This window comes from Eptatretus burgeri, chromosome 7 (assembly GCF_056783735.1).
Source record: "Eptatretus burgeri isolate ZD-2024b chromosome 7, Ebu_testis_v1, whole genome shotgun sequence".
NCBI classification, from domain to species: Eukaryota; Metazoa; Chordata; class Myxini; order Myxiniformes; family Myxinidae; genus Eptatretus; species Eptatretus burgeri.
Window position 1 is genome coordinate 42,640,688 of NC_140967.1, and position 20,000 is coordinate 42,660,687.

At 44.6% G+C, this 20,000-nt stretch overlaps 1 protein-coding gene across 16 annotated transcripts in view; it reads left to right on the plus strand.

Moving 5' to 3' along the window:
• Positions 1-20,000, plus strand: part of KLC4 (kinesin light chain 4) — a 232,257-nt gene that overhangs the window by 185,215 nt on the left and 27,042 nt on the right. For 12 of the 16 annotated variants that reach the window (XM_085888200.1, XM_085888197.1, XM_085888193.1 and 9 more), the window contains 2 exons: positions 17,172-17,293; positions 18,067-18,130. In XM_085888200.1, the coding sequence (XP_085744326.1) occupies positions 17,172-17,293; positions 18,067-18,130 (186 nt within the window). Of the gene's footprint in view, positions 1-12,698; positions 13,378-17,171; positions 17,294-18,066; positions 18,131-20,000 lie in introns of those variants that run through there. The other 4 variants (XM_085888203.1, XM_085888204.1, XM_085888206.1 and 1 more) reach the window with 2 other exon arrangements.

Here is a 20,000-nt window from a genome sequence, read left to right on the forward strand (position 1 = left end):
GAAGAAGATATATATATATATATATATATATATATATATATATATATATATATATATATATATATATATATATATATATATATATATATATATATATATATATATATATATGGACAGATGGAGTCATCACTGTTTTGTGGACGGGATAACGCACAGACAAACAATGAATTATTATCAGTTATCGATAATTATGATTGTTGTGAGAAGTTGAACTTTGCAAACTGGACTTCTCAAGATTCCCATTCTCGACATATGGAAATAGAGATCATGGGATGGCAGTGGGGCAACTTAGCATAACAATTGTGCATTTTGTGAGGAAAGCACCAAATTTGGCACACTAGTAGCCTAACATATAATGAACATATTTGGATATTGGGTCATCTCAAATTCAGCCGCTGATGGCTGTGGCAGCCATTTTCCACTGCCATCAAAAATTTTGAGATGGCCCAATATCCAAACCTGTTCATAATATGATAGGCTACTAGTGTGCCAAATTTGGTGCTTTCCTCACAAAATGCACAATTGTTATGCTATATTTAGCTAAGTTGCCCCACTATGGGTGAAAATATTACCACAACTTTTTGTTGTGTCCACCACTTTTTGAGATATCGTGCTATATATCGTTTTTAGCCCCACCTCTCAATGGTGAAGAATCACTGGAAAATAAAAATAAAAATTCGAGTACAGTATCTGGATCCACGTACAAATCTTCACGGAAATCGAATCAATTTGTCCTTGTCACACACCCAACCTGTCCACCAAGTTTTGTCCAAATCACTCTATAACTTAAGATATGCAGCTCACAGACAGACAAGCAGATGGGTGAAAACATCACCTTTGTCCACCTTTTGTGGTGGAGGTAAAAATTAAAATGTATCTGCTTCATGATACACTTCGTCACGTGGTTGTAAATTGCAGTGGATCACTTGCTGTTGTACTTAACAAGTTAGGTGTATTTTAAAAGGAGCTCAACTGGTGCATATCGGGGTCAACACACAAGGATCGATGCGAGTTCATAAGGTGTATGATTGTGTGAGCCATGAAGCTTGCCTGGCCCTCAAGGAAATATTTAAGCTTACAAAAGTGTCCTTCAGAAGCAGTTTTCTACGGTTCACCCAGTATCGAAAACTAGGGAATAATATCCATTAGAAAGCCTGGACATCAAAAGAAATGTGACTGACAGGGATAGTCGGCAAATTGGGCTCATTATTACTTACGAAATCTAAAGATTTCGTAAGTATATTGATGACTTCTTCATCTGTTTGTGTGTTTGTTTGTTTGTTTGTTTGTAGGAACGATAACTCGAGAACCGAAGAAGCTACCAATGTCAAATTACACCACGTGATTCAGGAGGGTGATGGCTAGCGCTGATTAGATTTTGGTCAAAATCGGTCAAAGGTCACAGTGAGGTCAAACATCCAAAACATGATGACTCGAGAACAGAAGAAGCTACCAATGTCAAATTACACCACGTGATTCAGGAGGGTGGTGGCTAGCGCTGATTAGATTTTGGTGAAAATCGGTCAAAGGTCAAGGTCACAGTGCGGTCAAACATTCAATTTTTGATGGTTTGGTAGAGAAACATCGTAGAAACTTCTGGTTTGCGTCGCTACCTTCTCAGAGACAACTTTTATTAAACAAGGTCAGAGATCAAGTTGACGAATTCGTAAGTACCAGTCTATGACTTTGTTTGTTTGTGTGCAGGATATCTCAAAAAGTTGTGGACATATTCGGATGAAATTTGGTGGGCAGGTTGGGTGTGTGATAAGGACAAATTGATTATATTTTGGTGAAGATCCGGATCCGGCTATTGGAATTTTTTTAGTGCTTCTTCACCATTGAGAGATCGGGCCAAAACAATATATAGCAGCAACCATCCATCCATTGGGACCATACTCGTCGGTGCTCCCAAAGCAGTCTCTTGTGCTAATGGGCACAATCCTGGATGGATTGCCACTCCGGCGCAGGATACTCGAACTGCTAAATCATCCCAGCATGTTGGTACTCATTTTGCTGACCTCGGAAGGATGATAGGCTGAGTCAACCCCACCTGGTATTAATTGAATGGCTGAGCGGGATTTGAACATGGGCCCCTTGGATCTAAGCCTGCCACCCTAATCATTAAACCACCAGGCATATCACCACTCCTTAAATTCTCCAATCCCCACTCCTCGAATCGCCCATCCCAACTTTCCCCCCACCAATCCCCATTCCTCGAACCCCCCCCCCCCAAATCCATTGGGACCATACTCTGTGCGGAGCGTTGGTGCTGCCTCGGCAGTCTACTTGGCTATTGGGCACAATCCTGGACAGGTCGCCACGCGACACATGATACCAGCATGCTGGCACTCATTTTGCTGACCTCGGAAAGATGACAGGCAGGGCCAACCCCACCTGGAGGCCTGATGTTGGCTCAGTGGTTAGGGTGGCGGCTTGGGATCCTAGGGTTCTGAGTTCAAGCCCCGTCGGGCACTGAATTAATACACCAGGGGGTTGACTCAGTCTGTCATCCCTCCGAGGTCGGCGAAATGAGTACCAGTTCCAGTGTGTGTACTGGTAGAGGGGTACTGCATCAGCGACACAGTCACGCTTCAATAAATGATAGCTACCCCGGCAGCTAATCCGCCATACGACCACCATCAACCCCACCTGGTATTAATTCAATAGCCGAGGGGGATTTGAACTCAGGATCCTGAGATCCCAAGCCCACCACCCTAACTATTTAGCCAACACCAGGCATGATGTGCATATTTCGCACGATATCTCAAAAAGTTTTGGATGGATTCATGTGAAACTTGGTGGACACTGAGTGTGTGATGAAGACTAATTGATTTGATTTTGGTGAAGTTCCGAATCAGGATCCTGATCTGATATATATATATATATATATATATATATATATATATATATATATATATATATATATATATGTATATGTATATATGTATCTATATATATATATGTATATGTATATATGTATCTATATGTATATATATATATATGTATATATGTATCTATATGTATATATATATATATATGTATATATGTATCTATATGTATGTATATATATATGTATATATGTATCTATATGTATGTATATATATATATATATATATATATATATATATATATATATATATATATATATATATATATATATATATATATGTATTGTTACGGTATTCGCGCCCGCCGGCGTGCTGACGGCCACGTAACTCGAATCGCGGCACGTCGCCCACCGGACGGACAATCCAGTCGTGACCCTCTCGGACTAACGCCGGGAACCAGTCACGGGTGGACCTTTCGGTCTCACCGCGATCGAGCCAATCAGCCCCCGCGTGGGATAGGGTTGCTCGCCAAATTCGACCTACCTAAGTACCCACGCGGAGGGTAGACCGGGCGATCGCACCTCGCCGCAGGTCGACTTCGGACACGGGCCACTTAAGCGACCCGTTCCGTACTATCGGGATAACCGAGCGGTGTTATCGTCGACCTCGACGGTTCGATTAATTATCGGGCGTATTCAGCCCACTACCAACCCTTTACGTGAAGCAAGATGAGGATTCAATGGGAGAAATGACGAAGCGAAGCGGGAAACAGTTCAACACAAAGCACATTTATTCGCGACGAACGGAAAGCACACATATTCAATTCCACCAAAAGCACACAATATTACACAAAAAGCAAATATAAAAGAGAAACACAATGCAGAGCTATCCGACTACCGAGCACACGGCAACACTTATACAATTTTACTTCACAAACGGCGCCGACAACACATACCCAAAACCAAGGAAAAGAATACCCTCAAGGATGAGGTGGGCCTGAGGCCGAGACCGGGTCGGGCCTACCCGTCTGTGATGAGACGCGGAGCGGCGATGGTGCCTCAACTCCGCGGGCCTCGCGGGCAGTGTCTGGTAGGGGGTGGGAAAGGGGCCCCCTTGGTCGCACTATCTCAGCGCGGGGGGAAACAGGAGGGGGTTGCTGATGCTCGGGGTATAGAGGATTTTTATTGTCCCGCGACGAGCGTCTCCACCTCGGCCAGGTCGCGCTGTCGGCCTCCCTGGGGTGCAGCTCCCTGCACGACGCGAGCACCCCCTCGTCTGCCCTCGCCGCCTCTCCACAGCTCCGTCCCCTCCGCTCCGACTCCAACGCACACGACGACCAGCTCCTTCTTGCCAACTCCACCGCCCGCGAAGTCTTAACTCTCTGTTCCCTTCTCTTTCTCTACTACTCACTGGACTGACGAACACGGTCGCTTATATCAGCCCCGTGGCTTCGCCCTCTCATCTTTGACCCCCTCCCTTCGACCTTTCACCTCGCTCCCCATTGGCCCGAGAAAAAAGTGGGCGTGAATGCTTTTTGATCCATAAATTTGCATATATCGATCGCCCTCCAACGCCCTGGAGGCGGGGCCAAATCGCCCCTCGCTCACCGATTGGACGGCAAAAAGTGGGCGTGTGTCGTTTTTGATCCGTTTTTGAAGCACAAAATCCGTGATTTTGTACACGCCGTTCGGCGCGCGCCCTGCACGAGTCCAACACCGGTACCCACAAGCGGCGCAAGAACGGTGGCGATGCGACAGTTGCGAGGTGTGACGTGAAGGTCGTGGCGGTTGTGGGCAAGCGGCGTTGTGGTTGGTGGTTGATGTTGTGGTTGTGGTGGTAATCATGGCGGTTGGTCCAAAATAAAGATAGCAAAAGAAAAACGGCTATCCTGAAGAGTCGCAGCACGCATAAATGACATGTATTCCCACGAGACAACGGGTTTGGGCCTAACTACACATGTACTTGACGAGATACCTCACCTAAGGGACCTGAATGGTGGTTTGCGAATTTGGTAACCACAACACTACCCCCTCCCCTTTTTACAGACTCGTCCCGAGTCGTCAAATTTTCGTGTGCCATCATGTGTAGTTTTCCCCTAGTACATTTTACCTACGGATCCCTGAGTGCGACATTCATGGTATTCGTGTCCCCAAAATAAATAACCTGAGGGCTGCGTAACTATCTAAACAAACTCACTCACACGGACGACTTAAATAAAATTGCCGGCGCTAGGACAGACATGCCGGGGGCGCACTCATATTTACAGTACATCTTAACCTTAACTTACAAATTTTACACTAAACCATGGCCCAGGATCATTGAACTCTGCAAAAAGAAAGCAGTTAGCAGGGAGCCAGGCTGCCCGCATGCAGTCTCTGGCTCAAACAATGCAGGTGACAGGGAACGTGGCTGGCTGCTCACACGCAGTCCAAGGCCTTCCCTTTTGAACTGAACTCAGTGAACCACAACGGTGCATGGGCTGCACAAATGCAGTCTCCGTGCCAGCTCAAGTGGCACACGCAATGAGCACACGAATGGATGGAGGAACACAAACACGGTGCATGGGCCGCCACTGCAGGCCCGTGTTGTAGCTGCCAACAGGGCAGTTCTTGCAGCTTGCAAACTGTTGCCTTGATCCTGGCGCACATGGAAATGAACAGGGGGGGGGGGCAAAGCAAAAATTGAACGGGGCTGGTGAACATGGGCAGTGGGCATGGCATGGCAAAGGCAGCAGGCAAACACAGCCCGCAGAAGAAGGCCGCTGCAGGCAAACACAGCCCGCAGAAGAAGACCGTTGCAGGCAAACACAGCCGGCAGATGAACTGGCCGGCACAGGCCTTGAAGTACAGCAGCTGCAGACGAAGTGGCCGGCACAGGCCTTGAAGCAAAACACGGCCAGCCGATGGCACAGGCCTTGCAGCAAAACAACAGCTGCCGATGAAGTTGGCCGATGAAGTTGGCCGGCCTCCGCCTCGAAGAAAAACACGGCCAGCCGATGAAGTTGGCCAGCCTTTGCCGTTCAGTGGAGGTTGGTGGAGGGAGTGCGGTGGTGCTGGCCACTTGGAAGGCGGGCTCGGACCTACCTACCTGTCTCCCTCCCACCTATCGCCTTTGCCTGTCACTGTACATACCCACTCCCTTAATTTGTCAAACCCCAATTTAGCCCCAACTTATTTTTTTGTTGTTTTTATTTTTACTTCCCCACTATAAATCGTCCCCTAACCCCCTTTATCGTCCTTGTTCGGCTAACCTATCCTGTCACCTAGCCTACTCCCAAGCCTACGCCTCAGAATGGCCTCCCCAGAGTTCGGCGATCTAACCCAAAGTGGGTCCAGCGGCCCACAACGACAGCGAGGGGATGGATGGTGCGGAGGGGTACATCTCCTAATCTACCCTAACCATTTAACTGTTAAACTACCCCGGGGCTTTCAACAAGCGCCTCTCGCTTAAACTATTGGTTCTAACAACCCAGATTCCCGTCGCCTGTGTTGGTGTCCTCACAATTTCGGGCCTCGCCCCCCAATTTTCTCTCCGTGCCCTCACACGGTCTCCTGGCTGGGACACGTGGCTCCCTTTACAGGCACTCCGACCCTCTGCCGAATCTCCCGCTATGGCACCCCGGGCACTACACTGCCTCCGAGCCTACCAGCTCCCTAACTCCGGGAGTGCCCCCATGGCACCTCCCCTGAAACGCACACGTGGCAGGCCGGCCTCCCGGGCCCCTTTCCGAGGGTCACCCGTGCCCACAACACTGCCCACGCGGCCAATGGCGCCCGGGCCCCGCACCAAGCAGGCGCACCCGTGCCCACTACTCTATCCCGGCCCCCATGGGCCCATGGCCTACCGCGGCCGACCAGCCTGGTGCCCGGGTACCCACTCAGCGATACTCACCTTTCGCAGCCACGCTCCCAAGCCCGGCCAACAGGGCTCCTGCACCCCTCCAGATGGGTTTCGAGCCTACATTCCCACCAACAGCAAAACGACCTCCATTTTTCAATTTAACTAACCCAGCTAACTTACTTTATACTGACCCCGGGGTCCCTTGGGCGGGAGTCACTCCTCCCCCCAATCACTCATCGCACCATGCATTCCCCATTCGCTCCACTCACACAGACCCGCTGGCCTCACTCACTCATCATGTACTCACCTCCCAACTCACCAACACACACACCGCTGAACTCTGCCATCCTTCTATCTACATCCCCTAACTAACTCGTGCTCCCACGTCGTCCCTTGAACTACAGCACGTTCCTTTTAACCTACGTAGCTAAGCTACGTCCCCACTACACATCCAAAGTCTGTCCATGTCTCCAAATAAATCATTTAATTTCCCAACCTAAAGCTCACTAAATCCCTCTACCTAATCCATTCCACGGACTCCATGAGGACATACCCCTGCCCCATGAAGTCGGTCTAACTAAGCTAACCCTTCCCCCTAACTAGTTTCCATCCTGTGCCCAGGGTCAAGGGGGTCTTCCACCCCTTGCCCAGGAATCCTGTGCACCCGAAAGTGAGGCTTGCTTTTTTTTTTTTTTTTTTCCATGCGCATCACCAGCGCGGCAACTCGCGCACTTTGCACCTGCCCGTGACGTCATGCAGCTGCACGTGTTCCTCGTCCCTCCTTTGACGGTACCATCCGGCCGGGATACCCCTCCTGCCGGATTCCAACCACACGTGCAGCCATGACGTCACCGTGCGCATAAAAAAAACACAAGCCCCACGTCTCGAGGGGTTCCCCACGCGAACACATGTGCTTTGCCCGTTGGAGCTTAACACACACGATCGCGTGGAGAACCCGTCCGGTCCAAATCCGTTATCCTGCCTAAACTTTGTCCGTCCGCGGGATCGGCAAATCCACCGCGTGCGTTTCCGGACCGGGACTTCACTCTCGCAAGCGAGCACGTGGTGGTCTCGTGCGTTGCACAGCACGAACCGCGTGCTCACTGCTGGGTGAACCCGGCACGGTCCCCGAAACAACTACAGCCGCTACTCGGCTTTCTCTCCTCTGTCGCCGTCTCCGTCTCCATTCCACACATGCATACCTGCGTGTTACGACGCACACAGTCCACTTCATCACATTCACACCGGGAGACGCGGCTGCGTGCTCCCGCATGCCAACCGACATCTCCCTTACATACCGCTCTCTCACACACACGGTCTCCCTTGCACACAGCGACCTTGCACACGGCCGTTCACTCACGCGTGCGGGGGCACGCACCCGCGGTGCCTCACTCGCACTCCGTGCCTCATCCACACACGCGGGGGCACTCAACCGCTGTGCCTCATCCACACTGGCCGTTTCACTCACACACACGGCCTCTTCCACACACGGTGCCTCACTCATACAGGCCGTTTCACTCACACCCACGGCCTCTTCCACACACGATGCCTCATCCACACACGGCGTGCTGGGAAGCACGCACTCCGGCACCATCGCCACCATCGCCACCACACCACTCACACACGGGGTCGCTTCCACACACGGGGACGCACTCACGCCTTGCACCACACACACAGGGACAACCACACTGGGGATTCGTGTCCCCACAAGGGTCTCCGGGGCCTCTATACCCCCCAAGCTCTCCAAGCACCCGTTCGCAGCACTCCTCCCCTCAACCTCGCAAAGCACGACCGAACTCACCTGGTCGTGACTCGCCTCAAGGGGGCATACTCCCTCCCCTCGTTCCTGGAGGAGGCCACCCAGGTGCTCGCACTGGGTCTCTACACGCTCCGCGAGCTCACCCCCATTGTCCTCCACTACCTCCGTGTGTGTGTGCGCGTCACTTACCCCGTCTTCATCGTGTTTATTGGTCTCTGCTTCTTTCTGGCGTCTTTCCCTTAATTTTATGTAGGTCAACCTTGCTTTCTCTTTAAGTCGCTCCCGTCCTTCCCTGTTTTTCACTCCTTGCTCTTTCACGATCTCCGCGTACCTCATCCTTGCTCTTCGTATTAATTGTTCTTTTCTCTCCCTCGCAATTACTTTCACCTCGTCTCTTGTCTCCCGAATTACTTTTTCCTTACCCGCCTCCACCGCGGGCCTGTCAGCCGTTGCACCCCCTTCCAGCTCGTTTGCTCCCACACGTGGAGTCGCCATTCCCAGCTCCCTGGTCACGGCCTTCATGCCCGCCTGCAGGCATCGGCCCATGTTCTGCGTCTCACCCCGCAGCTTTTTCGTTTCTTCCTTCATTTGCTGTGTACTTGCATCGATCTTTTCGTTTATTTGTTTGCTCATGCCTTTCATTTCGTTTATAAATTCATTTGCGTTTGCATCCATTCTCGCTGTCATTTCCGCATTCATTTTTGCCAGCATGGTGATTAGCTGGGCCATGTCGGGTGCGCTTGAGTGAGCCGTTTCGGCAGGGGTTGGGGAAGGGTTTTGGTGGAGAGGGGGGGGGGGTAGGTGTCATACACCGCTGCCGCACCTATTTCGGGCTCTGGGTTCAGTTGGGCGAGTCCGTGTTCCTGCACAATCAACATTTCCTGCTCGGGGATTCCATCCTGGACCATGGATTCTACACACTATTACACATACCTAATCCACCCGGCACCCGCCTTGAGACGCCATCTTGCTTCTCGTGAAGGGTTAATTTTGCTCGCTCGTAATTTGGAGGGAATCGGGGGTCGCTTCTCTCACCCCTGGACCGATTCCCGTGAATTTAGCCGGTGACAGGAGAGCCCGTTTTCCTGTTCTCCGATACCAGTGCCGCGAGGAGGGCGATGAATTTGTATCGCACGACCTGACACCAGTGTTACGGTATTCGCGCCCGCCGGCGTGCTGATGGCCACGTAACTCGTATCGCGGCACGTCGCCCACCGGACGGACAATCCAGTCGTGACCCTCTCGGACTAACGCCGGGAACCAGTCACGGGTGGACCTTTCGGTCTCACCGCGATCGAGCCAATCAGCCCCCGCGTGGGATAGGGTTGCTCGCCAAATTCGAACTACCTAAGTACCCACGCGGAGGGTAGACCGGGCGATCGCACCTCGCCGCAGGTCGACTTCGGACACGGGCCACTTGCCACCCGCTCCGTACTATCGGGATAACCGAGCGGTGTTATCGTCGACCTCGACGGTTCGATTAATTATCGGGCGTATTCAGCCCACTACCAACCCTTTACGTGAAGCAAGATGAGGATTCAATGGGAGAAATGACGAAGCGAAGCGGGAAACAGTTCAACACAAAGCACATTTATTCGCGACGAACGGAAAGCACACATATTCAATTCCACCAAAAGCACACAATATTACACAAAAAGCAAATATAAAAGAGAAACACAATGCAGAGCTATCCGACGACCGAGCACACGGCAACACTTATACAATTTTACTTCACAGACGGCGCCGACAACACATACCCAAAACCAAGGAAAAGAATACCCTCAAGGATGAGGCGGGCCTGAGGCCGAGACCGGGTCGGGCCTACCCGTCTGTGATGAGACGCGGAGCGGCGATGGTGCCTCAACTCTGCGGGCCTCGCGGGCAGTGTCTGGTAGGGGGTGGGAAAGAGTGCGACCAAGGGGGCCCATCTCAGCGCCGGGGGAAACAGGAGGGGGTTGCTGATGCTCGGGGTATAGAGGATTTTTATTGTCCCGCGACGAGCGTCTCCACCTCGGCCAGGTCGCGCTGTCGGCCTCCCTGGGGTGCAGCTCCCTGCACGACGCGAGCACCCCCTCGTCTGCCCTCGCCGCCTCTCCACAGCTCCGTCCCCTCCGCTCCGACTCCAACGCACACGATGACCAGCTCCTTCTTGCCAACTCCACCGCCCGCGAAGTCTTAACTCTCTGTTCCCTTCTCTTTCTCTACTACTCACTGGACTGACGAACACGGTTGCTTATATCAGCCCCGTGGCTTCGCCCTCTCATCTTTGACCCCTCCTTCGACCTTTCACCTCGCCTCCCCCATTGGCCCGAGAAAAAGTGGGCGTGAATGCTTTTGATCCATAAATTTGCATATATCGATCGCCCTCCAACGCCCTGGAGGCGGGCCAAACCGCCCTCGCTCACCGATTGGAAGGCAAAAAGTGGGCGTGTGTCGTTTTGATCCGTTTTGAAGCACAAAATCCGTGATTTTGTACACGCCGTTCGGCACGCGCCCTGCACGAGTCCAACACCGGTACCCACAAGCGGCGCAAGAACGGTGGCGATGCGACGGTTGCGAGGTGTGACGTGAAGGTCGTGGCGGTTGTGGTGAAGCGGCGTTGTGGTTGGTGATTGATGTTGTGGTTGTGGTGGTAATCATGGCGGTTGGTCCAAAATAAAGATAGCAAAAGAAAAACGGCTATCCTGAAGAGTCGCAGCACGCATAAATGACATGTATTCCCACTAGACAACGGGTTTGGGCCTAACTACACATGTACTTACCGAGATACCTCACCTAAGGGACCTGAATGGTGGTTTGCGAATTTGGTAACCACAACAATATATATATATATATATATATATATATATATATATATATATATATATATATATATATATATATATATATATATATATATATATATATATATATATATACACATATATATATATATATATATTTTAATTACCTAAAGGGATTCTTCACCATTGAGAGATTGGGCCAAAAACGATCGATTATATAGCATGATATTTCAAAAATTTATTGGGCCTGATGTGTTTTACTGGATCATGCATTGTGTGTCAGAGGTTTACGCTCTAGCGATTGCCTTTTGAGTTTCCTCTTGAGATACCCCATTTAAAGCCTCCATTTTGTTTTTAACAATCTGAATTTGTCATTTTGCCATCTACATCAAGTATGCAAAAATGGTGAAACTTTTTTTTGACACAGTGTTAAATACTACTGTATCTATTATTCTTTATTTATTCATTTTTTTTGCTTCTGTCTCCTCCCAAACTCCTTTCATTAAAAAATATGTATATTTCTCTCTATCTGCCTCATATTTTCTTTCTCTATCCTTCTTTCTCTATTGAAATTTACTTCTTTTCCAATTTCCCCTTCCCACCCCATTCCTCACTGGTATTTTTTGCTCCTTTCAGGGTAAAGTATGCAGATCAACAAACCTGGCAAATACATTCTCCTGATCATTTGTTTGGGACGTTTGGTTCCTTCAGAACCCATAAGCAGCTAACATTCTCTTTCTTCTTTTACTTACGTATGGTAACTTGGCTGCCGGGTAGCTATCATTTTGTTGGGGCATGGCTCTGCTGCTGGTGCCATGCCCCCCTATACCAGTGTACCGGTATTCATTTTGCCGACCTCGGAAGGATGACGGGCTGAGACAACCCCACCTGGTGTTAATTCAGCAGCCAACAGGGCTCAAATTCAGGACTCTAAGATCCCAAGCCAGCCACCCTAGCCACAACGTTCTCTTGAATGAGAAACTGCATGTCCTTTTAATATATTTTCCTGCTTTAATCCCAGCCAGACATCATTAAGTGCATTTTGTGATTATTTGATCAGCCACTGCAGATGCTCCACATTCCTTTTATTATCGTGCAAATGCATTGTATTTCACCCAAGATTATGGGGAACTCCACCAAATGGACAGTTATATGGGTGTTTATTGGAAAATTAATGTTGTGGAAGAGAAGGCAAACTAAAAGTGGTGTCAAACAATAGCTTCAGACAATAAAATTGATTGTTAAATGGTGAAGACACGTGCACACATTCTACAAAAGGGCCCATACATTTTTTTTTGGATCTCTTCTCCTCACTCTCTTTTTCTGTAAACTGCATTTGTCTTTTTTGCTCCTTTTCTGTGTATCATTCACTAATGCCTTCTGTGATGTTTCTGAACCTGGCTCAAAGCTTTTGGCAGACTTGTTTGCCTGCATTTGACCTGTGGGTGTATCTAACCAGCTTCTTTGTACTGTATCTTTGTCCAACAGGCCTAATGGCTCCTACGCTTGCCTTGCTCTTGGATGGCACCTTTACTCCCTTTCCGTACCCCGTCCCTTGCCGCTCCTGACTCACACTGTCCAAGTTTCCTCACCTCCAGCAGCACGCCTGTTCTTTGCCTCGGACACGTTACATAAAGCGCATATGCACCACATTGTACACGGATCTTGTGGTGGCAGCTTATTCGCAGGCCATAAGCACTCCTTTTCACAAAGGGAAGGAAGGAAGGAAGGCACTGGATGACGATGTATTTCTTACCGTGCTTCCCTCATTCTGCAATTTCCACCTGAAGCTGCCAACATCCAGTGCCATTGCTCTATATCCCACAACTGGCGCATTTGCCGATGTGGCTTGGAGTATTATACTGTATAGGCGCACAGCAAACTAATTGCTGTTTACGATTCATAATTGTGTATTTTTCACACGACATAATATTGTGTCTGTTTCCACTCGTGTCGCCTATCTTATTCCTTTGGCATTTTGACCTGCTTAGCAACTTCTCCTCTGCTTTCCCTGCTCCTTGATTGATTGTTTCCAGTACTCGATGGACACATTGCTGATGTATCCTCATTCTCGCCATAATGGCTTTGTTCACCTTTGCCTGTGTAATTTTTTTCTGCTGCTTTGCTCACACTACTGATGTTCAATAAAATGATGGTACCAGGTGTTTCCTTTTGCCCTGTGATTCTTTGTGGATTTCTCCTCTTTCAACATCTGTCCGTCTCTCTCTCTCTCTCCCTCGCTCTCTCCCTCGCTCTTTCTTCGCTCTCTTTCTCCCTCCCTTCCTCTTTCTCTCTGTTTCTCTTAATGACTCCCTCTTCTTTTTGTTTTCTTTTCTTCTTTCTCTTCTGGTTTTTTTGGTTAATTTCTTCCATTCCTCACATGAGGGAGTCAAAAAATCTTTCCACCAATTATGAAGGAATTTGTGCCAGTGAAACGGCACAGATTTTATTCCTTTTTGATATCGTTTCCTGCCAGTGTCACACTTTTTTTCTCAGCAATGGTCGAGTTTCCCGATTCTGTGGGAACATAGATCTGAATCTTTGAAACAAGTCTTTTCACTGTAATATTTTTAAAAAGAGAAAAGCCTTTTGACTTTGACCCCCCCACCTCCTCCCCTTCAAGACTTTATTTTGTGTCTTAACATGAAATCCATCTCCGCTACAAAAATATAATATCGGCTTTTTATGAATAGCATCTCAGGTCTGTGATGGTCTTGTTTTTTTTCAGTGCTTTGCCGAACTTCATTCAAATTGTATCCTCAGTCTTTTCTGCTTGTGTTTGGAATTCAATTTTATTTTCTTGAGAAAATATAATTTCAATTTTGGACTTTCCTCTTGGAGGAAAGGTATTTTAGCGCATTGCTCACTTAGTCCTTTTTACCCCTCAGCCCGAATTGGCTAAGGGGTATTGTCATCAGGCGTTGTCCGGGCGTCCGTCCGGGCGGGCGGGCGTCCGTCCGGCGGGCGTCCGTCTGTCAACTTTTGGTTTCCGTCAATTTCGAGGAGAACGCCTTGTCCGATTAAATCCATTTTTGCAGGGTATGTTGGGGTTGAGTAGAGGAAGGTTCCTTTCGAAAATGGGCACGCTGTGATTTTCAATGTGGCCTCCATGGCAGCCATCTTGAAATTGGTTTCCGTCGATTTCGAGGAGAACGCCTTGTCCGATTAAATCCATTTTTGCAGGGTGTGTTGGGGTTGAGTAGAGGAAGGTTCCTTTCGAAAAGGGGCATGCTGCGATTTTCAATATGGCCACCATCTTGAAATTGGTTTGCGTCAAGGGGCTGAGGGGTTGCGCCCGCTTTGCGGAGCTATTTTTTATATTTACGTGCAGAAATACCTCTGCGAGTATTAAATGCCAAAAATAAAATTGTGATAGGCACAAACAGTTTAATTTTCTTGAGTGACACTTAATTGAAGTCAATTCTTCCGCTTTATCTTATTCAAGATAAACTGTTTATGTTTCGTCTCCATAGAGGTGAAATCGAGGAGTCCTAGCATTGGCAAGAAATTACATTATTTGTTTACTGCTTTCACAAGTGATATCATTTTGGCAATAAATGGTTCAAACAAAACATTGGTAAAACAGCAAACACGGCACCTTTTTATAGACAATTGTAACCTTCCCTTGCATTTTCATAAACTGCGAAATTAACGGGAGCATTAAATTGTCTTTGAGTTGGCATGTTTGAAATTCCCATCTGAGTACTTTCCTTTAGATCCTGTGACCTGAGATTAAAATCACACGTACTGTGTTGACTGGTCTGTTGCCTTGTATACATGGGTGCTTGTGCCTTCGTACGTGCATGCGAGCGCACTCATACTTTGCAAAAGTGGTTTCATGAACATTAGACCATGTTCGAAAAATGTACAGTGAGTACATTTGTTGTGTCTCAGCAAGCATGGCAGTTGTCCTTCAAAAAAAAGCCATATGTAATGTCTGTCTACTCCCACCTTTACCTTCATTCCAATCTTGTTGAGTAGGAAGTTTTGGATACTTCAAACTTCATTTTCTAGGAGTGGGTGAGGCAGGTTATTCTAAACTGAAGGAAGACATCCAATATAATTTCACAATTGATGCTGATTTTCTGCATAATGTGCCGCTGCATAGTATTGCACTAACATGTATCCCTCTAAAGAAGCATGATATATTTCAGAATGAATTTCATAAGAGGTACTTTTAAATCCATTATTTTAGGTCAATTTGTGATCGATTGTTTAATAAGCAAGTAAAAGGAATTTATTATTTCTATTAACAAGGCTTATGCCCAAATCAATGAATTTTGAACTTGACCTGCATTATTGGACCTAATAATCAGTGAGGATAAGCAGTATAAAAGACAAATGCTAATAAAATTCCACTCCTTTAGCATAGGAAAATGTAATGCACCAGAATACACACTTGTGTTGATAGTTTTCTCTGTGATCCCATGTCATATGACCAAAGTGCTATATCAGTGCAATGCCTATGAAAGAATGTGGAGTCATGTTATAAGTGTAATAGTAGTGTTTGAGGAAACACAAGCTTTCTAAAAAGAGGTGTTAAATATCCTGCGAGTGTGGTCTTTATGTGATTGATCCCCTGATGCAGAACATTGCTGCTGATGACTTCATTTCTGTGGGTTTTTGGTTGCGCTGTGGATGCAGTGGCTCCTGCAGTTAAGGACAGGATTTTTTGAAATTGCCCACAATAACTCACCTATTCTTCAATGAAAGACACTGTGCGATATTTTGCGTGATCCACAGCTAATGCTAGCAGACAAGTCCCAAACTTAAGATCTCCAAGAGATGGCATAGTCATCGATGCGATGCCATGCCTGCAAAACACCAGACTGGAAGTTTATAGTCTGTTTGAGAGTTGAATCTAAACTAGATGACTCGAAGGCAAGTACCTCTGAGTTAGCCTTCGGCTCTACATGATAAAAGCTGATCAATTTCAGATCTTGTCAACGACCTTGCAAATGCAGGTGTGAATTTTACCTGGAAGAGCAACCATACACATTAGCATAATTTGCCTTGTATCCAATATGTTTGTCATTTCGCTATACTTTGTGCTTGAACCCGCACCCCACCTCTCACTGCCTTTCCCTTATTTTGAAGCTCTCCAGTCTCTTTTTTAAGCTCCTCTTCCTTTCCTCTCATGGCTTGTTTTAATATAATGTTCATGTCAAAAATTAACTTTTAATGTAAAAATTGTTAAAAGAAAAGAATTTCCCCTCTGGCACATGTTATTTCATTTCTTCTGACAGTTTCCTAATGAAGTGTGTTTGTATTTTTATCCTGTTCTTTTTACGGATAGTAAAAATGACAGACCTGAAGGTCTTTAAAATTTAATGGCATAAAAGCATCTCGCTGCTTGCTAATGTACTTCCCAATAGGCTTCTTCAACTCTTTGATACGTCTCAGGAACCAATTTTCTTGGTGTAATCCCAACTTATGGCAATATTCTTTGTTCAGCTTTTGTACTTGAGACTTTGCATTTGAGATAATTTGAAAGTCAATTGATATGCAATTATGCACATTGCATAGGTTTTTCAACGTTTGAAAGTCAATTGGTACTTCTCATTGTATGTGTGTTGCACAAACATAACACACTCATTATTCCTATTATTAGTATCTTAATATAATTAGTATTATTAAATACAATGCTCCCAAGATGTGAAGCAAATCTAATTTGGTTTCAAGCAATAGTGCAGTGTCAATTCAAAAAAGTGCAAGGGTGCCAATATTTTGGCCAGGACTGTATTTGCTTTTCAGGAATGGGTGAAAAAAAGATTCCAACTTTTTAATGCACATAATAAATAGATGGCCTCCTTGATGCTCTCTCGTCTTATTTAAAAATAAAAAAATTAACTTCAGATAATTAATGCAATGGCTCAATGTGGGGGCATTGTCATGTGTTGAGGGGTGGAAGAGGCAGTGGTTAGGCTGAGGATTGAGTGCCATATGATATGTTCTCCACAGGATGGGAGTGGTGCGATGCGGCGCAGTGGCTCGTTTAGCAAGCTGCGTGAGTCTCTGCGCAAGAGCAGTGAAAAGCTGGTGAGGAGGCTAACAGGAGGTGGTGCGGAACCAAAATATCAGGGGTAAAGCTACACAGATTGCACCGCACCACTCAGTGCTTTGATCACACCGAGGGAACCATGGTGCATTTTGTAAACCTAGCAAGGGTCAACATTGCACACATGCCAGGCAAAAATTCCTTTCCTGCAGACTACTGTTGTTGGACCTGTTACCAACTTATAGTACATGAGAGTACTACTCTCATATACTATAATTCTAACTGTAGCATTTTTGCCTCGGATTGAATGTAAAATTACAATTCGTTTAAAAGTGAAAGGGATAGAGAGATGCAGACAAAACGATGAGTGTATTTGTACAGTGGTACCAAAATATCCCATCATTTAACTGGCTGCCAGAGGAGGGTGAGTAGAAATCGTCTGGAATTGCTTTTGTCTGGCCAGTCTGCTTCTCCTTTCAGCTCTTCAACATGGCGGTTCACTGCCATTTATTGGAAACCCCATACCTACCCACAATCATTACTCTTTGTTTGATGAATATCCATCCTAAGTCTGTCTTTTCCCTGACAACTTATTGTCAACCTATTCTCCTAAACCTTCAAACTTTTGTTCTTAACCTCATAATTGAGAGCTAAACTTAATATGGGAATGTTGATACTTGTTGCTGAAATGAATCAAACATGGGGCGGCTTGAAACTCACAGCAGTACCAATGAATTGGTCCTGGGATTATATCAGAATTGAGAGCAGGAATTGTGGGAATTAAGTAATTTTCTGAGCTTCTCGATGCATTCCCATCACTATCTTGCAATCCATCACTGCCTTACAATTTCCACACAGCATGAAGCGTGCAAGCTCTCTCAACGTCCTGAACGTCGATGATGCAGTGGAACTCACTTTCAAGGTTGGACTTTAATCTGTTTTAATTGGTTAACTTTGTGCAAAAATTTGAGTAAGGTGAGGAAACGATTAAATTTGAGTAAGGCTGGAATATATATATATATATATATATATATATATATATATATATATATATATATATATATATATATGAATATATATATATATATGAATATATATGAATATATATATATATATATATTATATATATATATATATATATATATATATATATATATATATATATATATATATATATATTATATATATATATATATATATATATATATATATATATATGAAAATATATATATATATATATGAATATATGTATATGTATATGAATATATATATGAATATATATATGAATATATATATATATATGAATATATATATGAATATATATATATATATGAATATATATGAATATATATATATATATATATATATATATATATATATATGAATATATATATATATATATATATATATATATGAATATATATGAATATATATATATATATATATATATATATATATATATATATATATATATATATATATTCATATATATTCATATATATATATATATATATATATTCATATATATATATATATATATATATATATATATATATATATATATATATATATATTCATATATATATATATATTCATATATATATATATATTCATATATATATTCATATATATATATATATATATATATATATTCATATAAGCCTGGTGTTGGCGCAGTGGTTAGGGCAGCGGCTTGGGATCCAAGAGGTCCTGAGTTCAAGCCCCGTTGAGCCACTGAATTAATACACCAGGGGGTTGACTCAGCCTGTCATCCTTCCGAGGTCGGCGAAATGAGTACCAGTATACTGGGCCGGTGTATACCCCGGTTAAAATAGGTGTACCATATCCCTGTGTCGTAAGAGGCGACCAGGGTTGCGTCAGGAAGGGCATCCGGCGTAAAACATGTGCCAAATCACTATGCGGATCATAATGGATGATCCGCTGTGGCGACCCCTAACGGGAGCAGCCGAAAGAAGAAGAAGAAGAAGATATATATATATATATATATATATATATATATATATATATATATATATATATATATATATATATATATATATATATATATATATATTTTCATATATATATATATATTTTCACATATATATATATATATATATATTTTCATATATATATATATATATATATATATATTTTCATATATATATATATATATATATATATTTTTTCATATATATATATATATATATATATATATATAAATATATATATATATATATATATATATATATATATAAATATATATATATATATATATATATATATGAAGGGTTTATTTCCAAAGCAACCTATATTGTTTTTTGTGGCATTCTTAATACAATAAACTTTATATAAAAAAAAATTGAATGGACAGTTGAGCAAATATTTATCATTTTTACAAACAGGGTTTTTGATCATATTTATCAAGAAAACAAAAATAAAAATTTCAGTATGCAAGTTTGTAACCCATACAAAAGTACAACATTAAATGAGTACTTGTTTTGTTTTCGGATAAGTTTGTTGGGAAAGAATAACAGAAAAATTATGTTTAAACTTGTGCAAAAGCTATTTACAAAGACTAGTGTATGGGTTACTTTTGCTACTACTGCTGCTGTTGCTCCAATTATTCCCACCATCATGTGGGGTTGGATAGCAATTAGAAAAGCCTGATGTTTTATTCAGTGTTCAGGAATTTGGAATTTGTTTCAGGCTTCCAGCAATAACTCACCTACTCTTCACAAAATATATTCACCATGGGATCTTTCACATTCACCAACAACCATTGCGGCTCC